A 20,761-nucleotide genomic window follows, 5' to 3' on the forward strand; every position below is an offset into this window, starting at 1 on the left:
GCAAGAAACAGATTTCCTCATCTTTCTGAAGCACTTTGCAAACCACACCAAGGTAAGCCATGAAAAAAAGTAATGGAATTGCGATGCTGGTGAACAACTACATTTTTTCAGCTTCATTGTTATGTTCAAAATTGGTGCAAGAGTTGTAGGTTATAATGCCCACTGAGCCAATGAGGCCAAACTCAAGGAAGACCAACCAAAATTAATGAAATATTCAGTTGCAGAAAATTCCATAATTTGTCTTTTTTGGGGGGTTGGAATATGTTCAAAAGCTGGATTTCTGCATTCTGTCACACACACACAGCTACATAAATGGCTCTAAGTGCATTCATGTGTTGAATAAACAAAGATTACATGTTAATGTTTTGTTAGTACCCTTATTTCATTGTGTTACATTTCACCCCAGGATATGTTACAACTAACCCAGACTACGGGGTTAATCGTAACATTTCACTCTTCGTGTTTGAGACCATACCATGCAATGGGTAATTGTGCTGCAGAGAAAATAGCTGCACTATTTAATAGCAGAGACATGTAAATACTTTGCATTACATTTTGAATCCACTACCTTAAAAGAGCTCCAATTTACAGACAGAAATGTCAAAAATGTTACAACTATCCCCGGTCTCCCCTACACACCTGCTAGACCTCATATCACTGGAAAGAAATCTATAAACAATAATCAACAAAACTTTGTGAGGAAGCAATTTCACTCTCCTTCTGTCCAGCTGTAGCTTCTCAGCACTCCCCACTTTTTTTGATTGCTTATTCACAATTACATTGGTCATTTCCTTTAAGGTAAAACTCAAGAAATTCCATTTGCGTATGAATTGTGTCCTATAAACACACTTTCTTTGTCTTCCCTATCAGTTATTGAATAGTTGCATCCACCTCTAAAGTAATTACATTTTTATCTGTTTTGCAGAGCAAGCAAACAGCATGTAAGTTGGTAGATTACAGAACTACCTGACATTCAGCCACAATGTAGACAAAGCAGGATAACTTCTAAAAGTCTACAAATTAGATCTTCAGTTAAAGTGACTGCAAGCTACAAAAATGATCCAGAAGATACGAGCCAGCTGCTAAACAAACAGATGAGATCAAGAAAGTTCACCATTGATGCTACATGAGAAACATCATTTCTACTTAAGAAAACTCTTCAACTCTTGATTGAATTTACTGAGATGGCTCATCTCAACAGGCAGCAAAGGACGTGTGATCTACTTGTTGTTCGTCTGAACAGATTTTGTGTCAAGTCATTTTTATTAAATGTTTTGATGTTATGTTAGCTGTTTGACATATACGTGTTATTCCGCAGTTTTATTTTATTTTTTTGTAAAAAATGTAGACACTAATCATTAAATGTTACAATTAAACTAAATAACCTTGTTTTTTGTTTGTTTTTGTAAATATAGTAGAAGTTTGAAAGATTTCTGTGAAACAGTGACAGAGACAATCCCTGCACAATACTTATGATCAGCACGTTTTGGAGAAATCCCTGCACAAACAAGAGAGAAGGTATTGAGACCGTTGCAGACAGCAGGATGTGACTGTGGTGATCAATGTGCTTCAGCAACATTCGTGTTGCTCACAATAAATCAATTTATAAAGTAAAACATACAGAGAAAAGTCTGCGTGTTTGATGACATAACCACACAGATTTCCAGCTGTTTTTAAGGCTCTTTACAATCCACAGCAAAAATAATAATGAGAGAGATGGTGTTTTCTTTCGAGCATGTGTAATAAATAGAAGCGGTAGTATCAAATAAATAATTAAACAATTGCGGAGACCACCCCAAATGTCTCTGGCATGCGTCGAAGCAGCAGGTACCCATTACCTCGTTTAGTCGTAGTCACGTGACCTGGGTATTTAGCCCCGCACTTCGGAGGAGTGTTTTAATAAGATGGCAGTAATGCAACAGTTTTGGATACAAGCTGCCGTTAAACTCGACTGAAGAAGAAGAAGAGCGTTTTAATACGTCTGTATCGACTTTTGTTTTGGTTAGTACGCCCAGCTTTGCGGACCAACTTCTTTGTGGTCTGATGCTGCTGCGCCACCTCCACCCTTGTTACGCATGACACGTAGCACCAATCAGTGTTGAGACCCCGGATTGTTTGCCGCGCTTGGCTCACAGGTGAATTGATTACAGTGTTTCTTAGATAAGGTGCGACTATTTGCGGTTCCTGTCAATGGACTGCGCTTTTGATTTGGTGGGTCTCATATTACAGATAGTGTATTAGTAGAGCATGTACTGAAGAGGCTTAGGGCCACCAGGGGAAAAAAAAATATGTGACTGGTTCTGCAACCCAATTTGTCTCCTTGTTAAATGTTGAGTGTCCGTCCAGTTCACGTGGTCTGTTGCCGAGCCTGGTATTTTTATTTTCTGTACAAGTTTTCGTAATCTGCAGTTTATCGGTGGCATCTGCTAGTTCGTAACTCCCACAGTATATAAATTGTACAGTAATGATGAATCGGAAACGCTAAGATTTTAAACCTCCGCTTTTTCAGAGAAAACGAGAAGTGTTCTTCACGTGGGTTTCATCCAAATGGCAGAGAAGTGGCAGCCGCAGTGTGGTGTCGAGTTGGAGCCGAATCAGTTTTACTGCTCGGTATGTCTGGACCTGCTCAAAGATCCCGTCACCATCCAGTGTGGACACACTTACTGCAGAAGCTGTATCGAGGGATGCTGGGACCAGGAAAAGGAGAAGGGAACGTACAGCTGTCCTCAGTGTAGGGAGGCCTTCAGCCCAAGGCCTGTCCTCGGGAGGAACAACATGCTGGCTGAGGTGATGCATCCACGGTGCTGCTTTTGAAAATAAATAAAAATAAATAAAATGACAACAAAACGTAGCAAGTTAACTAAAGTTCAGATACTCAGAGCTCAGAGAAATACTTAATGAGAAATGTTTTTCTTTTTCTAAATTCTTTCTGATATTATCGTTATCCAATTTCTAGTTTGTTTTCATTTACAACATTTATAAACAGATTTTCATTAATGGTGTGGTGGTTTGCTTGGTTTGATTCTAGTCTGAGACACATCCCTTTGGGTTGAGTCAGGAAGGGCAGCTGGTATAAGTGAGTACAGTGAACTCATTGTTATGTTTAAGAAACCAGTTTGAGATGATTTGAGCTTTGAGATGGTGTGTTAGCCTGCTGGAAGTAGCCATCAGTAGATGACATGCTGCGGTCATAAAAGGATGGACATGGTAGGCAACAATACTTTGGTAGACTGTGGTGTTTGGACTGGGGGAGGCAAAGTGTGCTAGAGGATATCGCCTCTACAGCATTCTAACACAAACCGGAACTGATGCAAAGCAGGATGGATCCATGCTCTTATATTGTTCATGCCAAAGTTGCAGGAGAAATGTGTTCTTCAGAACCAGCGACAATCTTCTTCAGTAGTCTAATTTTAGTGAGCGTGTGTGAATTCTGTCCTGAGTTGTGTGTTCCTTGCTGTGGAAGTGGCTGTTGCAGATCATCTGCTCAGTTTGAAGTTCAGCAGGTGATCTTGACCATGTATACATGCCTAAACGCAGCGAGTTGCTGCCATGTGTTTAGTTGATTAGATATTTGTGTTGAAACAAGCAGATGAACAGATGCACCTCAAAGTGTCCAGTAATCATAATTTTATATTTTCTTTGGCATGTCATTAGATTTTCTTGTGGGTGTTTGCATTGTCTGCTCTTGTTACCCCTAAAATATTTAAATGAATTATATTATCATCATAGCACATGCTTTCTAAATGATAGTCCATCCATCCATCTTCATCCGCTTTGTCCGGGGCCGGGTCGCGGGGGCAGCAGCCTAAGCAAAGACAGCACTATCTAAATGATAGTGCTGTCTTAAAATAAATAACACATTTTTCTATAGTTTCGATTCTGTTTGTCGTGCAAAACCTTTGACCGCTTTTATTTGATCACTGTAGGTTGTAGAGAAGCTGAAGAGGACAGTAACCCAACAGGCCCGTCCAGCTTCTTCTCTTGCTCCTGCAGGACCAACAGACATTGCCTGTGATTTCTGTTGTGGGACCAGAAGAAACAAAGCCAGCATGTCTTGCCTGACCTGCTTGGCATCGTACTGTCCTGCTCATCTTGAGCCTCACCACAATTTTCCTGTGCTGAAGCTTCACCAGCTGGTGTCTGCTACAGTGCCACTTAAGGAGAAAATGTGCACAAAGCACAACAAGCTGATGGAGGTTTACTGTAAAACTGATCGAAGGTGTATCTGCTATTTGTGCACCATGGACGATCACAGGCGCCACTCAACAGTGTCAGCTGCAGCAGAAAGAGCTGATAAACAGGTAGAGACAAAAAGCCAATGTAAATCTGGAGAGTGGTTGAATTTGACTCCTGTGACTGAAATATTCACAATGACACATTGGTGGTTGCTTCTTACAGGTAAAACTTGGTAAGATCCAGAGTGCAGTCAAGCGGAGATTCCAGGAGAGACAAGAGGAGCTGAATGAGCTGGTCCAAGCTGTGAAGGACTTTGAGGTGTGGAAGTAAGACTGGAAAACGTGTATCTGTTCTGACCACAGCAGTGTCTTTTGTACAGGTTCTGACATCTGGCAGTGAGAGCTGATAACCATGACTGTCTGTAATTGCAACACGTATTCCTGCATTTTGGTGTACACCTGCTACGTTTGTTTTGAATTTATTTTATGTTCATATGTTTTTGCCAGGAACAAAGTGAATCCAGAAGACTTTCTGCTATGTTGTGCATCTATTGTAAATTGAACCTTCTTTATACATTATATATAAACAGATTTGTTGTCAGACTGCTGTGAAGTCCAATGACAGGCTCTTTGACAAGCTGATCTCCTCCATCCAAAAACGACGTGCTTTAATGAAGGAGTTGATTGAAGCTCGGAGGAAAACTGCAATAGCTGAGGCAGAAGATCTGCAGATGCAGCTGGAGGAGGAGATAGCCAAGCTGGGGAGAAGAGATGCTGATGTGGAGCAGGTTTCCCACACAGCTGACCATATTCATTTCATTCAGGTAAAAGTTGTGTGTTCTAGACCAACCAGTCTTTCTTTTTATAATTTTCACCTCATACACATTTTATTATTTAAATTCAGAATCAATCGAGCATCTATAGCTGCAAGACACAAGTATTAGTAAAATGTGCTGGAGAATATTACACCCATGTTTCCATATTTTGGCTATATTATCTGTGAAACCAGCTGCCTGATTTGGACTTTGGGAATATTGTGTGCCTTTATATACGGAAAGATAAACATGTCAGGTTCCTATCTGCAACATGGCAGTTTCTGCAGGCCTCCAAATCTGTTAATTTGCAGAGTCATAGTACAGCAGACTCCCCCACCCCAGATTTGAAGGACCTAGATCAAGTGGTTTTCAGTTAAAACTCCCGGAGAACAATGCTAGAAAGACTTCTAAAAACACTCTCACCTTGGCAGCAGGGACATGACACTTCCCATTAGGAAGTGTCTTTCCCCTGGAATTTTGTTTTAATGAATTGAAACAGCATGTTCCATGTAACATGCAGTTAATATACTTTTTCTGTTCTGACTTGTCATTTTTCCTCTAGATCTTCAAGTCTCTCTCAATCTCATGTGAATCGCCAGACCTGCCAAGAGGCGCTGTTGTTCGTCCTAAACGTTCAATGGAAGCGGTGACTGACTATGTGTCTGACCTGACATATGACATGAAAAACCTTCTGAAGACCACATGGCCTGAGATCTCTGCCACAGGTGCGCATATATATGTAAAGGTGCCTGAAGGAAATATTAAATAGTTGAATACAGTTCCTCTGTTTTCTATTTTTATATATATATTTCTTTTCCCTGTTAGTGTCTGTTACAGATGTTGTGCTGCCACCTGTGCCAAAGACCAGGGGAGAGTTATTGCGCTGTAAGTAAAACCGTTAAGGCAGATCATTATATCAAAGCAGTAATCACTTAATAAATACTAGAAGGCTGATGATATTCCTGGTTTGCTTGTCTATCAGATCACTGTCCTCTAACACTGGATCCCAACTCTGTCAACAAATGCTTTGTCATTTCACAGCAATCTAAACGAGTGACGAGTGGCTGCTATGAGCGTTTTCATTTATCTCACTCGGACAGGTTTGGAGGTGTGAAGCAGGTGTTGTGCAGAGAGGGTTTAACAGGGCGGTGCTATTGGGAGGTCAGTTGGAGTGGTGGCGCCTGGTCGGTGGCAGCGTCTTACAAAAACATCAGCCGGACATCATTCGACTCAGAATTTGGGAAGAATGACAAGTCCTGGTGTTTGGAGTGCTCTGCAGATGGTTATACTTTCAGACATAACTCAGTAGCCAAGGCGGTGTCAGGTCCTCGTACCTCTCAGATTGGAGTGTACCTGGATTACAGGTCAGGTACTCTGTCGTTTTACAGCATCTCTGGCACCATGACTCTGCTTCACAAAGTGTGCACAGTATTCACTCAGCCTCTCTATCCTGGTCTTGAGCTGAAGGAAGGAAGCTCTGGCTGTTATGCAGAAGTGAAGAAGTTGTGATGCCAACTTTTTCACCTCTACCATGTTGATTAATGTCTTTCAAGACCTAAAATAAGCAGTGAAGAAACCTGTGAGCTCATTGAACTTGATTCACACTTATTTGTTATATGCTGAATGACTCTCACTGTTTGGCTGTTGAAAGGCGACCCAGGTGCTCCACTGGGACATAGGACATTGAAATTGTAAGATTTTTTTCGCTCTAATTAATCTATTCTTAACAGTTGTTTGTTTTGCTTGTTGTTGTTTTTTTTGTTTTGTTTTAATTGAGTTTAAATTGACTTTTTCACTTGCATGTACTTCATTGTTTTCTTTCCATTCTACTTCTTAAATTTCTGGGGGGGGGGGGGATAAAGTTGACAACATACTGTGCATAGGGCTTATTGTACTAATGATGAATGGGTTCAGATGAAGTCAGCTTTGCAGTCAGCTATACCTACATAGATGCTGTATTGCACTATGACTCAAGTCTAGAAGATGGGAAAGCAGGATAAAGGTTAGTGTGGCTTTTGTGACACTTTTCCAAAGGTACTGCACTCATTTCTCAAAAGTTTGCCAAATTAATGGTTCTGTATTTTTAATTTAACTGTTTTTAGACTGCTTTCATAGGATTCCTTTCCTGTTTATCTGAGGTTGTGCTAAAAACCAATAAATAAAAATGATTGCCAATATTTAAACTGTGAATGACTTGTTTGTCCATGATTTGTCAAATGTGTCTCTCATTAATGATATCCGGTCTTTTTGAGCCAAAGTATGTTCCTATCACAAGTTAGAAGCTGCAGTTTTGACAAAGTGACTTCATATACTCCCAAGTAAAGTGTCATGTTATATTAATGTCTTCTTCAAAAGCGATCTGGTCTCGAGGCTGTCAGTAAGTGTAAAAAGCAGTTAGATATTTTAAGAGTCCAAAAAGAACTGTATTGGTTACCATGTAGGTGCAAACACAGTCATTGCAAGATACTTTCAAAGCAGGTTATTTTATGCAGCGCCTGTTGTTAATCCTCTTGTCTGTCAAAATAAGCAAAGACATAAGTCATAAAAAAATCACACGTCGCTTTTCAGCAATGTATAATCTCCTACTGACAAAGGCAGGAGTACGCCTAGTACATGAGTACAAAGACATATGTCCCAAGACTAGATTTGAATTGAACTCAAAGTCAAATGTACTCCCCACTGCACCACAGTTGGTCCTTGTACCACACCTTAAAAGGGTTTTAGAGAGCTGTTAACAAGCTTTATGGCCAGATTGTGGGGGTGTTTAGTGAGTTTTGACTAGTTTCATTTGTGCTTTCACCAAAATCTTCAGTCATAACTTAAACAGCTGGGTGTATTGAAAATATGATAGTTTTTATAAAGCGAGACCATTATGGTTTTTCAAATATGTTGACATCTGCAGTGTAATCTATTTAGACATGTGCCATGTTATGTAAAACCTGGCACGTTTACCTCTGTGCGTGTCGGTGTTTTTTTGTTTTTTTTTGTTGTTTTTTTTTGTTTGTTTTTTTGTTTGTTTTTTTAGTAGCCTGCAGTTAGTCCAATATTGGTAATGGCTCTTGTGAACAACCAGTACTCCAAAGTGTTCATAAGCAAAATCACTAGGCAAGGCAAGTTTATTTGTATAGCACAATTCAACAGCAAGGTGATTCAAAGTGCTTTACAGAGACATTAGAAACAAAAACAAATAAAAAGCATGATTTAAAATTGATTAAAACAAGCAAATAAACTAACTAATTAACAAACAAACAAACAAAACAGTATATAAAATCAAAACGGATAAAATCAGAACAGTAGATAAAATCAGTAGTTAATGTAAGTTTTGAAATTTAAGCTTAAAAGTGTGGATTTGGTGCTTTATTCAAATGCAGCTGAGAACAGGTGAGTCTTCAACCTGGATTTAAATAAACTGAGTGTTTCAGCTGATCTGAGGCTTTCTGGGAGTTTGTTCCAGATATATGGAGCATAAAAGCTGAATGCAGCTTCTCCGTGTCTGGTTCTGACTCTGGGAACTGATAAAAGACCGGATCCAGATGACCTAAGGGATCTGGAAGGTTCATACTGGGTCAGGAGGTCATTGATGTATTTTGGTCCTAAACCATTCAGGGCTTTATAGACCAGCATCAGAACTTTAAAGTCTATCCTCTGACGGACAGGCAGCCAGTGTAAAGACCTCAGAGCTGGACTGATGTGGTCCACTTTTTTGGTCTTAGTGAGGACTCGAGCAGCAGAGTTCTGAATGAGCTGTAGTTGTCTGACTGATTTTTTTAGGTAGACCTGTAAAGATGCTGTTACAGTAATCAAGCCTACTAAAGATGAATGCATGGACTAGTTTTTCCAGGTCCTGTTGAGACATCAGATCTTTTATCCTTGAAATATTCTTGAGGTGATAGTAAGCTGACTTTGTTATTGTCTTAATGTGTTTTTCTAAGTTTAGGTCTGCATCCATCACTACACCCAAATTTCTCGCCTGGTTTGTGGTTTTTAGATGTATAGATTGAAGTTCTCTGGTGACCTGTAATCGTTTCTCTTTGGCGCCAAAGACTATTACCTCAGTTTTGTTTTTGTTTAGCTGGAGAAAATTGTGGCACAACCAGTCATTGATTTCCTCAATGCATTTACCAAGAGCCTGCACAGGGCCTTGGTCTCCTGGTGACATTGTGATATATATTTGTGTGTCATCTGCATAGCTGTGATAGTTTATTTTGTTGTTGTTTATAATCTGTGCCAGTGGGAGCATGTAAATGTTAAACAGAAGGGGTCCCAAGATGGAACCTTGGGGAACTCCACATGTGATACTTGTCTGCTCAGATGTGAAGTTACCTATTGATACAAAGTATTTCCTGTTTTCTAAGTATGTTTTGAACCAGTTTAGTACAGTTCCTGAAAGACCTGTCCAGTTCTCCAGTCGTTTGAGTAATATGTTGTGGTCAACTGTATCAAATGCTGCACTGAGATCCAGTAAAACTAAGACTGACATTTTTCCACTGTCTGTATTCAGACATATGTCATTAAACACTTTGGTCAGAGCGGTTTCAGTGCTGTGGTTCTGTCTAAAACCTGACTGGAAGGCATCGTAGCAATTATTCTGTTTTAAGAAGTAACTGAGCTGTTGAGAAACTGCTTTTTCAATGATCTTACTTAAAAATGGGAGATTTGAGATCGGCCTGTAGTTGTTCATTTGTGTCTTGTCAAGATTGTCCTTTTTCAGTATAGGTTTGATTACAGCAGTTTTTAGTGATTCTGGAAACACACCTGATAATAAAGAAAAGTTGACGATCTGTAACAGGTCTGACTCTAAAGTCTTTGAGACCTTTTTGAAAAAACTTGTTGGCAGGACATCTAAACAGCAGGAGGAGGAGTTCAGTTGACCTAAGATGTCCTCCAGGTCTTTGCTGTTAATAGGTTTAAACTGTTTCATGGTATTTAAACAGTTTTTTGGTGGACACAGTACATATCCTGGATCTGCTGTTGATGTACCAATTGCTTGTCTAATTTTTTGGATTTTTTCTGTGAAGAATTTGGCAAAGTCATTGCAGGCCATGGTCGAATGAAGTTCAGCTGCCACTGACACAGGAGGGTTTGTTAGCCTGTCTACTGTAGAAAATAAGACCCGAGCATTATGGCTGTTTTTAGTGATGATGTCAGAGAAGTAGGACCTTCTTGCACTCCTCAGTTGTAAATTATAATTGTGAAGTTTCTCTTTATAGATGTCATAATGAACCTGGAGGTTTGTTTTTCTCCATCTGCGCTCAGCTTTCCTACACTCTCTTTTTTCATTTTTCACCAGTGTGGAGTTTCTCCATGGAGACTTTTTCCTTCCAGAGATAACCTTCACCTTAATGGGAGCAATAGTGTCCATTACATTTAACATGTTAGCATTGAAGCTATTGACGAGCTCATTGACTGACCCTCTGGACAGGTCAGGTGTTAATGGGAAGACCTGGTTAAAAATTGCACTACTGTGTTCAGTTATACACCGTTTTGTGATCACTGTTGTTGATATATTTGTGTGGGCTGAGATTTTACTTTCAAAGAAAACACAGTAATGATCAGACATGCCCACATCAGACACAGTAACCTTTGAAATGCTCAGGCCTTTGGAGATCAGTAGGTCAAGAGTGTGTCCTCTATTATGTGTGGCCTCTGTTACATGCTGAGTCAGCCCAAAGTTGCCCAGAGTGTTACTCAGGTCTTTAGTCCCTTTGTCCTGAGGGTTGTCCACATGGATGTTAAAATCCCCAACAATAATTACACAGTCAAAATCAACACAGATCACAGACAGCAGTTCACTGAGGTCATTAAAAAAGTCTGTGCAGTATTCGGGAGGCCTGTAAACATTAAGAAACACAACTTTGGATGGGGCCTTCAGCTGTAAAGCCACATATTCAAAAGACTGAAAACTTCCAGGAGATAGCTGCTTACACTAATTACAGAGGCGGAGGCATTTATTAAAAAAAACAAGACTTGGAAGAGGAAAACTCGTTTTAAGATGTTTACTGTGAGCTTTCTAACGTCTTGTAGACTGAATTACTAAAAAGGAGTTATCACTGTTGTAAATTCGTCATTGGGCGTGCGCTGTTGTTTGGTCATGTGACGCACAAACATGATTGTCGGAGGAAGCCATGCAGGATCATCACTCCTTTACTCCGATCCGAGAGTGCTGAGCTCTTACAAATCGCTGCTTATGTTTGGTTCAGTTACAGCGGGATCATGGCTGATCTTTACCAGCACCCGGTTTTCTTTGAGTGCGAGAGTCTTAAAGAAGAACATCTGACGAGATTACAAAATTATTTACGTAATCGTCGCAAATCAGGCGGAGGAGAGTGCGGACCACTGACGAGAGTGGACGCAAACGTCTACAGCGTGGTTTTCCAAAATAAAAAAGGTAAGTTTATCATGCCTTTTAACATATCTAAATATTCTATATTTATTATTAATAAATATATATAATAAATAATAGATTTATTTATGCACGAAATATCTTATTTATTATTATTATTATCATTTCTCCGTTAAAATAGCCGTAACAGAAAGGTTTCAGCTGTTTAAGAAATATTGCATTTTCACCGTTGAAGTACAGCTGTGGGTGGGAGTAGTGAGAAAGGAAACGTAAAGCAAACGTTAAGTCTGGAAACCGAAACTTGTTACGCAACGTTAAGTTTCGTTTTCGGTGATCAGCAGCTGCCTCAATGCTGAGTTCAGGGAATTTGGGAAACTCTGATTTCCCACCGTCACATTTGAGCTCTTTCCTCTGTGAGTGGGCTGTTTAGAGGGAGAGAGCTACTATGAGATGACGATATTATTGCAAATACAGTTGTTGTTGTTTTTTTTATTGTATTTGCTGTTTGAATGTGTTTTAGTAGATAAAGTGAAATGAGTTGAAAAGGCTATAAAGCAGAAGTCAGCAATATTGAACATACTTCATATGTACTGACTTGGTAGCTTGTGAAGCTTGCACACAAGAATTTCACTCACATGTGCTGTACCAGTGCACCAGTAATGTGGTGTGACAACAGATTTGATTTGATTTTGATTTGACCACTGAATTATAGTTTCTACCAAACTGGCAGTGGGTGAAAAGAGGAGAAAAAAAGAACAAAGAAGGGCAAAGAAAACAAGAAGAGAGTTAAAGTTATATAATAAATTCAGTCTGTAATTTGAGATATCTGTCAACAGATCAGCAGAGAGTCCTTCAGAGATCAAAGCATGTTTTGGAGATTGAAGATTGTCGTTTGGTGTTCACTGTCCGAGAAAGTCTGCAAAATTCTACCTCCTCTCACTTCATGACCCCCACTTCCAATCCAGCAGAGGTAAATTTCATGTTTTTGTTTATCTAGATTTTTAATAGTTTTATGCATCCATATGAAATGAACATTGTCCATTTTATTATAATATGCATGTAAGCAGGGGTTTGCTACAAATTGATAGCTGTTCTCATTTGCATGTCTTCCCAATCACAGACTCCTGAGCACATTCCTGCCTCGTCTCTTCTACCAAGCGATGACGGGTATGAACTACATGTTAATAATTATCTTATAATTATATGTCCACATGCTCAGCAAGAACTTGAGAACATGCTTGCCTGTTTAGCCTGCTCTGCTGATCTTTACTGTGAGGAGGGGAGAGTTTTAGTCAGGAGGCGAGCTCAACCTGGTGCTGCAGATGAAGTTAGTGATTGGAAAGCTGAGGTAGACGCTCTCTTTAGTGGCTACTTTTGCCATTATGAGTTAAACCCTTACAAGGTTGAAGCTTTGGTTCAGTCCAGCAGCTCTCCTCAGACTGTGAGGTGAAAGTGTACACAGATGAGTCTGGGAGTCTGAAGTAACTGTTGCTGCTGTGAAGGACTTTGGTAGTGTTAGAGGTTAAAGTCTGAGCCAAGTCATCCTGTTTGATAACAGAGTGGAGGCAGTGAGGGCCATACAGGAACCATGTGACAGGCTTCTTCAAGGGATACATGCAGCTGATGAAGATACAGCAAGAGGAGCCACTGCCAGAGCTCCTGGAGGCAGAGTCCACATGGAGATTATTCAGGGACTAATCGAGAGCCAACAGGTGAAAAATGCTGCTGTAATTAAGATAAATCACAACTCACAATAAAACACATTTTCTAAATCTCCTGCTCTTGTCCTAGGTGGATGCTTTGGTGTCTCCTATGGTTGGCCATAATCCTCTCTCTACCCGTGTTGGAAATGCTTTATTTGCAGTAGCTGGACGCCAGCTGACCACAAGGTTTAGAAAGGAAGCAGAAGATGAAACAATGCCTGGTGACTCAGTACTGCTGGAAGGCTTACCTGGACTTCAATGTAATGCAGTCTTCTTCCTCAATCTTGTTCCCTGGGATGGTGACCCAGACGGCGTGCCAGTCCAGGTGAGATAGTAAAGGAGGGATTTTATTATACTGCCTGTTTGTGAGGACACTTCTAATGGAGTCATTTGCCATAATCCAGTATTTTTACCCTCTATAGGTTCTTCGAATGGGCATCAGAAAGATCCTATCTTCCTGTGAGACAAAAGGATTCACATCTGTCGCTCTTCCCGTCATTGGTGCTGGGATTGCTCTGAAATTTCCTGACAGTGAAGTGAAGAGGGTGTTAACAGAGGAAATGCACATATTTGAACAGGAGCGAACAGGCATCACAGCATTCCTGATCCGCATCGTCATTCACTTTGATGACGCGGAGACACTCAAGGTAATGGAAATATTTTTTTCCCTAAAAATCAACTACTGACAAATGCTGAGAGTTAAAGAATGCCACCATTCCTTATCTTAAACTCAGAATATAATAATCAAATATCTCACAATTGGAAAATCTCATTTTCCTATATCAGTCAGCAGGAACAGTCTCATCTGACCCCAATATTTGGTTTATCCTTCATATTTTATTTTTCAAAGCAGCAAGGCTTCAGGAGGCTTCACAAACCTGATTTGACTTTAACTTGGAAACATACTGTATACACAGTCATTAACCAATCAGCTATTGTTTCCTCTGCAATATATACAGTATATACACGAATCATTACTAATGCTGGAAATTTGTTGTCTTTGCAGACATTTGGCTCTGTCCAAAATAAACAATTCACTGAAGATGTTCAAAATAAAGACCAAGATCAAGGTAGGTGTAGAAAATATCCACAGATAAGAATCCAGACAGTGCTTTTTAAACATAAATAATAATTTGATTCTTTTTGTTAAAAAAATATTTTAAAAAAAGAGACCATAATAAAACATCAACAGGAAATTACAACATCTGATGTAGAATATAAAAAACATTCAGTCCATCAAATGATACTAAATAGACAGCCTTTGGACAACAGCTCAAACACCCAGTATTTTGGAGGATTCAGACAGTCTTGCATTAACCCTCCAAAGACTGACCAAAAGCTTCACCTAACAGCAAACAATGTTCTCCTCTTATCATTTAGTATTCAGGTCTCATATTATCCTTTCTGATACCGACACATCTGTTCACACACCAACGTTGGCTGCTTTTGACCACTTCTGACCACTTTGAATGAAGTAGTCAACAACCTGAAACCCACAAGTTGTACTCTGGATATTGCTCCATCTCGCTGACTGAAATATGTTTTTGACACTGTGGGTATGAGTTTGGTTTCTATTATCAATAGCAGTCTTCAGTTTGGGTATGTCACTGTTGACTTTAAACATGCTGTGGTGGAACCTATTCTTAAAAAGCAAAACCTGGATTCACCAGTTTTATCCAACTACAGACCAATTTCTAAATTGCCTTTTCTTTTTAAACTCCTGGAGAAAGTTGTCATTCTTCAGCTCCAGACCTTTCTAGATAAAAAGGGCATTAGTGAAGTATTTCAGTCTGGTTTTAAAGCGCACCACAGCACTGAAACTGCTCTTTGTTTGTAATGACTTTTTAACTTTTACACACTTGGGAGATTCTGCCATTTTATTACTATTAAACCTCAGTGCTGCCTTTGATGCTGTAGCTCATAGGATTCTTATCTCTCGGTTTAAACGTTGTCGGAATCAAAGAGACTGCATTGGAAAAGTTTAAATCTTACCTGTCCAACTGAAGCTTTTCTGTCAGATCAGGGGATATCACCCTCATAAACCTCACTTTCTTGTGGGGTCCCCCAGGGGTCCATTCTTGGCCCAGCCCTTTTTTTGAATTTACATGCTCCCTATGGGCTCAACCTAAAAACAAATAAACAAACAAACAAAGAAACACTGCATCACATTTGACTGTTATGTAGACAAAAAAAAATTACCTGCCACTGAAACATAAATCTGTGAGTCCTCCAAAGGTTCTACTAGATTGTTTGGAGGATGTTAACGCATGGATGGCTTTAAACTTTCTTAATTAAAAGGAACAGAAAAGAGAGGTCATTGTGTTTGCTCCCTGTCACCACTACGACTTTGGCTCTTGATTAAAAAAAACCTTTGCGAGGAACTTAGGAGTGATTTTTGACTATCTATCTATTTATCAATCTAACGCTTGATGAAACAGATCAATGCTGTAATCAAAGTATTTTTTTTCATCTCCGGCTACTTAAAAAAGGGAAGCCATTTTTCCATTTCAGAGACTTTTGTAATAGTCTTTATTCAGGATTCAGTCTGTAATTAGTTAGCCGAGTGCAGCTGGTCCAAAACTCTACAACACAGTTACTAACTGGCACGCACTGTACTTTTATTTGCCTTATTTCTTCCTGAAATCTTCTAAATTAATGTTTTTTTTCTTAAATTGCATCACATCTTCCTACTTTTATATCTTTTGATTGTTTTAAATTTGCAGCACTTCGGTCTCAGTTGTTGTTTTTACATGTGCTATATAAAGAAGTTTGACTTTGACTGTTGATTCTGTTTCAAACCTGAAACCCTGACCAAAAAGTATTTCGAAGGCAGCAAAAGTAAGAAACAAATGTACTTAACAGAGTGACTGTTCTCTTCTAGAGTCAACAACGATGAGGCTGGTCCTGCTGGGAAAAACTGGATCTGGGAAAAGTGATTTGGGTAACACAATTCTTGGAGAGGAGCTCTTTGCCACCTACCCCTCTCCAAACTCTGGAACAATGAAATGCCAAACAGAAACCAAAACAGTCAGTGGAAGAAGCATCACTCTGATCGACACCCCTGGTTTCTTTGACACAGGAAGGTCTGAGGAAGATCTGAAGCCTGAGATAATGAGCTGTATGACAGAGTGTGCTCCTGGGCCTCATGCTTTTCTCATTGTGCTTCGAGTGGATAAATTCACAGAGCACGAGCAGGCTGTCATCGCTAAGATAGTTCAGTATTTCTCAGATGAAGCTCTAAAATATGCTGTCGTTGTTTTCACTCACGGTGATCAGCTCAAGAAAAAGGTGAAAATTGAAGATTTTGTCAGTGAGAACAAAAATCTGAGTGATCTGGTGTCAAAGTGTGGTGGTCGGTGCCACGTCTTTGATAACAAACACTGGAACAACAACCAGCCAAACAACTACAGGAGCAACCAGTTCCAGGTGGAGGAGTTGCTGAAAACAATAGAGAAAATGGTGGCAGAAAAAAACAGAGGCTACTACACAAATAAAATGCTGCAACATGTGGAGATGGCAATACAGAAACAGGTAGAGCATATTAGACACTCAATGCCAGATAAAACCCCAGAAGAGATCAGAAACCAGGCTAAAACAGATGTGTTTAACAGGTTTCTGATCCAAATGGCAGGGATTGCAACAGGAGCTTTGCTCGGTGCTTTTTTTGGTGTTGTAGCATTGGCTGAATTTGCTATCAAAGCTGTGAAGAACCCACAACTGATGAATGTCACAAAAAAGCTTTCCACATTAGCACGAGTACCAGCTGCACACGAACCAAAAGCACTAGTAGTTGCTGGAGCAGTAGGCTTGACAGCAGCTGTAGGAGTAGGAGGAGTAATGGGAGGTGTCATTGGAAATGAAGCTGCTAAGGATGCAGAGTCACTTTCAGAAGCTGTACAGAAAACATATAAGGCTGTAGAAGGAAAAAGAAAATCTCTCACTCACTTAATGTAAGGTTTTCATAATAATCAGATATTTATGTGAACATTTGATTATTTTATTACCTCTTGATGTTGTTACACTATATATATATATATTAGGGGTGCAACGATACACAAAATTCACGGTTCGGTTCGGTTCGATACTTTGGTGTAACGGTTCGATATTTTTTCGATACAAAAAAATGTTCATGCCTTTTTAATTTGTCATTTATTAAAATTATAAATATATATTTTAACTCAAAAGTACAGTTTTTAAATTTAACCCTAACCCTTGTACGTGTTTTTTATTTTGACAGCGAATGCGCTCCACTTATATGCACCCCTGGTTATTTAGCTCGTCATATTGCAGCCACAGAAATTCTTTTGTCCATGAAACCATAAAGCTGCACTTTCTTTTTGCCTTATAGTCTGATTTGTCATAACTTCTCCGTTTTGTGGTAAGCTTTTCTTTGGCTGTCACTTCTTCACCCTGACCTGTCTTATTTGGCTCAGCAGAACTAAAATAATATAAAATATATATCATATATCCTGCTGCTTTTACACACACACACATAACGCTCAGCGATTATCTGTGCGATCAACCTCTCACATGTTTAAGCTTGCTGCGGGAGATTTCACTTGTCATGTTTGCGTTGTAAGCTAACGATCGATAAGACAATGTCAGAGGAATTGGTGCACAAATTATCATCACTCACAGATCAGTGCTGTCGCTCTCTATACACAGTTCGCACGATTGCAAAGTGAAAGCAAAAAAACAAGCGCAAATTCAAACGCGATTTCAATATGTCACATATTGACAGTGGCTCACCGATGCCAATGACATAATTACCCAGCTACATTTCTGAAAGAATGCAAAAGCATTGACATATATTTTTCCTTCCTACAATAGCCCGACGGACAGGGCAGAGATAGATTTTGGTACCCCGACTGAAAAAATCGCTAGCCCCGGGACGTCGGGCTAGCGATATTGCGAGCCCTGTATCTGATTGAGGAATCACTCATCTTTGTCTTTGCACTAGGATGATGTCGGCGTAAATGTGCAGTCATATTCGTTGTGTTCCCACTAGTGCTTTCAGGTTAATCTCGTTGAAATGACCTTAACGCCACAACACGGCAAATCTCCGTTAACGAGCTACCGCCGATCGCCCCGTGCATGGGGCTAGACGGCCAACACGTTAATGAGCTAACTGCGCTAACACACTAGTTCCCACCCATGTAATTGAGCATTGCATGGCACATCCAACATACTGTTTTACTTTAGTCCATGACTCGCTTACCTTCAGGGTCATACGTCACATGAAAACCAAAATAATTCCAAACGCCAGATCTGAATGAGGGTGGGGGAGGTCCATGTTGCGAGGAGAGCTTAACTTTCTGTCTCGCTAGCTTGCCCTGCGCTCTTCCTTCTGATGATGCTGTCTGTGTTGAGCGCTCAGTGGATCTGCGCTGGACAGTGCAGCCTAGGCGGAGTAGTCGAACGCAGATTCACTGAGCGCTCAACACAGACAGCATCGTCAGAAGGAAAGTTGATAAAATAAATTACAAATTTTGTATTGTTCTTTTTTTTTCTCCCCTTTGGTTTTCTTTCTTTCTCTCCCCTCTTTCTTTCATTCTTTCCCCCTGTCCTATCCCACAGTCATGTCTGTCCCTTTTGCAACTGAAAATAAAATAAATTCATAATTATAATAAAGGTCAATCAAATGGACCAATATGATGATCCACTTGGTAAAATAAATCCGCTTGGCATCTTTCTTGGCCTCAAGACAACAATTCTGATGGCTATAGATCCAAACGGGACAAAAAAAACCAATTTTTAAAAAAAAAATTGTATTGTCCGATACATATGCGTACCAAACCGAAAGCACTGTATCGAACGGTTCAATATCGATACGAATATCGTTGCACCCCTAATATATATATATATATATATATATATATATATATATATATATATATATATATATATATATATATATATATATGTATATGTCTGTATATGTATATATATATATATATATATATATATATATATATATATATATATGTGTGTGTATATGTATATATATATATATTATATGTGTGTGTATATGTATATATATATATATTATATGTGTGTGTATATGTATATATATATATATTATATGTGTGTGTATATGTATATATATATATATATATATGTGTGTGTATATGTATATGTATATATATATATGTATGTATATGTATGTATGTATATATATATGTATATATATGTATATGTATATGTATATGTATATGTATATATATATGTATGTATATATATGTATATATATATATATATATATATATGTGTATATATATATATATGTGTGTATATATATGTATATATATATGTATGTATATATATGTATATATATATATATATATATATATATATATATGTGTATATATATATATGTGTGTGTATATATATATGTGTGTGTATATATATATATATATGTATATGTATATACAGTGGGGCAAAAAAGTATTTAGTCAGCCACCGATTGTGCAAGTTCCCCCACCTAAAATGATGACAGAGGTCAGTAATTTGCACCAGAGGTACACTTCAACTGTGAGAGACAGAATGTGAAAAAAAAATCCATGAATTCACATGGTAGGATTTGTAAAGAATTTATTCGTAAATCAGGGTGGAAAATAAGTATTTGGTCAATAACAAAAATACAACTCAATACTTTGTAACATAACCTTTGTTGGCAATAACAGAGGTCAAACGTTTACTATAGGTCTTTACCAGGTTTGCACACACAGTAGCTGGTATTTTGGCCCATTCCTCCATGCAGATCTTCTCGAGAGCAGTGATGTTTTGGGGCTGTCGCCGAGCAACACAGACTTTCAACTCCCGCCACAGATTTTCTATGGGGTTGAGGTCTGGAGACTGGCTAGGCCACTCCAGGACTTTCAAATGCTTCTTACGGAGCCACTCCTTTGTTGCCCGGGCGGTGTGTTTTGGATCATTGTCATGTTGGAAGACCCAGCCTCGTTTCATCTTCAAAGTTCTCACTGATGGAAGGAGGTTTTGGCTCAAAATCTCACGATACATGGCCCCATTTATCTGTCCTTAACACGGATCAGTCGTCCTGTCCCCTTGGCAGAAACCAGCCCCATAGCATGATGTTTCCACCCCCATGCTTCACAGTAGGTATGATGTTCTTGGGATGCAACTCAGTATTCTTCGTCCTCCAAACACGACGAGTTGAGTTTATACCAAAAAGTTCTACTTTGGTTTCATCTGACCACATGACATTCTCCCAATCCTCTGCTGTATCATCCATGTGCTCTCTGGCAAACTTCAGACGGGCCTGGACATGCACTGGCTTCAGCAGCGGAACACGTCTGGCACTGCGGGATTTGATTCCCTGCCGTTGTAGTGTGTTACTGATGGTGACCTTTGTTACTTTGGTCCCAGCTCTCTGCAGGTCATTCACCAGGTCCCCCCGTGTGGTTCTGGGATCTTTGCTCACCGTTCTCATGATCATTTTGACCCCACGGGATGAGATCTTGCGTGGAGCCCCAGATCGTGGGAGATTATCAGTGGTCTTGTATGTCTTCCATTTTCTGATGATTGCTCCCACAGTTGATTTTTTCACACCAAGCTGCTTGCCTATTGTAGATTCACTCTTCCCAGTCTGGTGCAGGTCTACAATACTTTTCCTGGTGTCCTTCGAAAGCTCTTTGGTCTTGGCCATGGCGGAGTTTGGAGTCTGACTGTTTGAGGCTGTGGACAGGTGTCTTTTATACAGATGAT

General features: G+C 39.5%; 2 protein-coding genes across 5 annotated transcripts; both read left to right on the forward strand.

Annotated features, from left to right (window-relative positions):
* The first annotated feature begins 1,851 nt into the window (after positions 1-1,851).
* Positions 1,852-7,173, forward strand: LOC113019198 (E3 ubiquitin/ISG15 ligase TRIM25-like). Of its 4 annotated transcripts, none has more exons than XM_026162751.2 (8): positions 1,852-2,001; positions 2,510-2,787; positions 3,927-4,301; positions 4,399-4,494; positions 4,766-4,999; positions 5,553-5,715; positions 5,816-5,875; positions 5,973-7,173. In XM_026162751.2, the coding sequence occupies exons 2-8, from the start codon at positions 2,548-2,550 to the stop codon at positions 6,497-6,499; spliced, it is 1,695 nt and encodes a 564-aa protein (XP_026018536.2). In that variant the 5' UTR covers positions 1,852-2,001; positions 2,510-2,547; the 3' UTR covers positions 6,500-7,173. The 4 variants fall into 4 exon arrangements, with proteins under 4 accessions (XP_026018536.2, XP_026018534.2, XP_026018533.2 ...); XM_026162749.2 differs by having other exon boundaries at positions 1,898-2,211; XM_026162748.2 differs by having other exon boundaries at positions 1,898-2,135.
* Positions 7,174-11,101: 3,928 nt separating this feature from the next.
* On the forward strand, positions 11,102-17,538 carry LOC113019195 (uncharacterized). Its single transcript, XM_026162745.2, has 8 exons — positions 11,102-11,378; positions 12,170-12,303; positions 12,454-12,500; positions 12,892-13,045; positions 13,125-13,361; positions 13,459-13,683; positions 14,043-14,106; positions 15,918-17,538. The coding sequence occupies exons 1-8, from the start codon at positions 11,204-11,206 to the stop codon at positions 16,988-16,990; spliced, it is 2,109 nt and encodes a 702-aa protein (XP_026018530.2). The 5' UTR covers positions 11,102-11,203; the 3' UTR covers positions 16,991-17,538.
* The last annotated feature ends 3,223 nt before the right edge of the window (positions 17,539-20,761 follow it).

The sequence above is a fragment of the Astatotilapia calliptera genome, chromosome 3 (genome assembly GCF_964374335.1).
Source record: "Astatotilapia calliptera chromosome 3, fAstCal68.1, whole genome shotgun sequence".
NCBI classification, from domain to species: Eukaryota; Metazoa; Chordata; class Actinopteri; order Cichliformes; family Cichlidae; genus Astatotilapia; species Astatotilapia calliptera.

What these genes read in the sequence shown, in the direction of transcription:
- LOC113019198 (XM_026162751.2), top strand. Translation starts at nt 2,548, where the DNA reads ATGGCAGAGAAGTGGCAGCCGCAGTGTGGTGTCGAGTTGGAGCCGAAT. An exon ending in GGAACAACATGCTGGCTGAG is followed by an intron (nt 2,788 to 3,926) that starts GTGATGCATCCA and finishes TGATCACTGTAG; the next exon opens with GTTGTAGAGAAGCTGAAGAG. An exon ending in GCCTGAGATCTCTGCCACAG is followed by an intron (nt 5,716 to 5,815) that starts GTGCGCATATAT and finishes TTTCCCTGTTAG; the next exon opens with TGTCTGTTACAGATGTTGTG.
- LOC113019195 (XM_026162745.2), top strand. Translation starts at nt 11,204, where the DNA reads ATGGCTGATCTTTACCAGCACCCGGTTTTCTTTGAGTGCGAGAGTCTT. An exon ending in GACTAATCGAGAGCCAACAG is followed by an intron (nt 13,046 to 13,124) that starts GTGAAAAATGCT and finishes CTCTTGTCCTAG; the next exon opens with GTGGATGCTTTGGTGTCTCC. An exon ending in ATGACGCGGAGACACTCAAG is followed by an intron (nt 13,684 to 14,042) that starts GTAATGGAAATA and finishes TTGTCTTTGCAG; the next exon opens with ACATTTGGCTCTGTCCAAAA.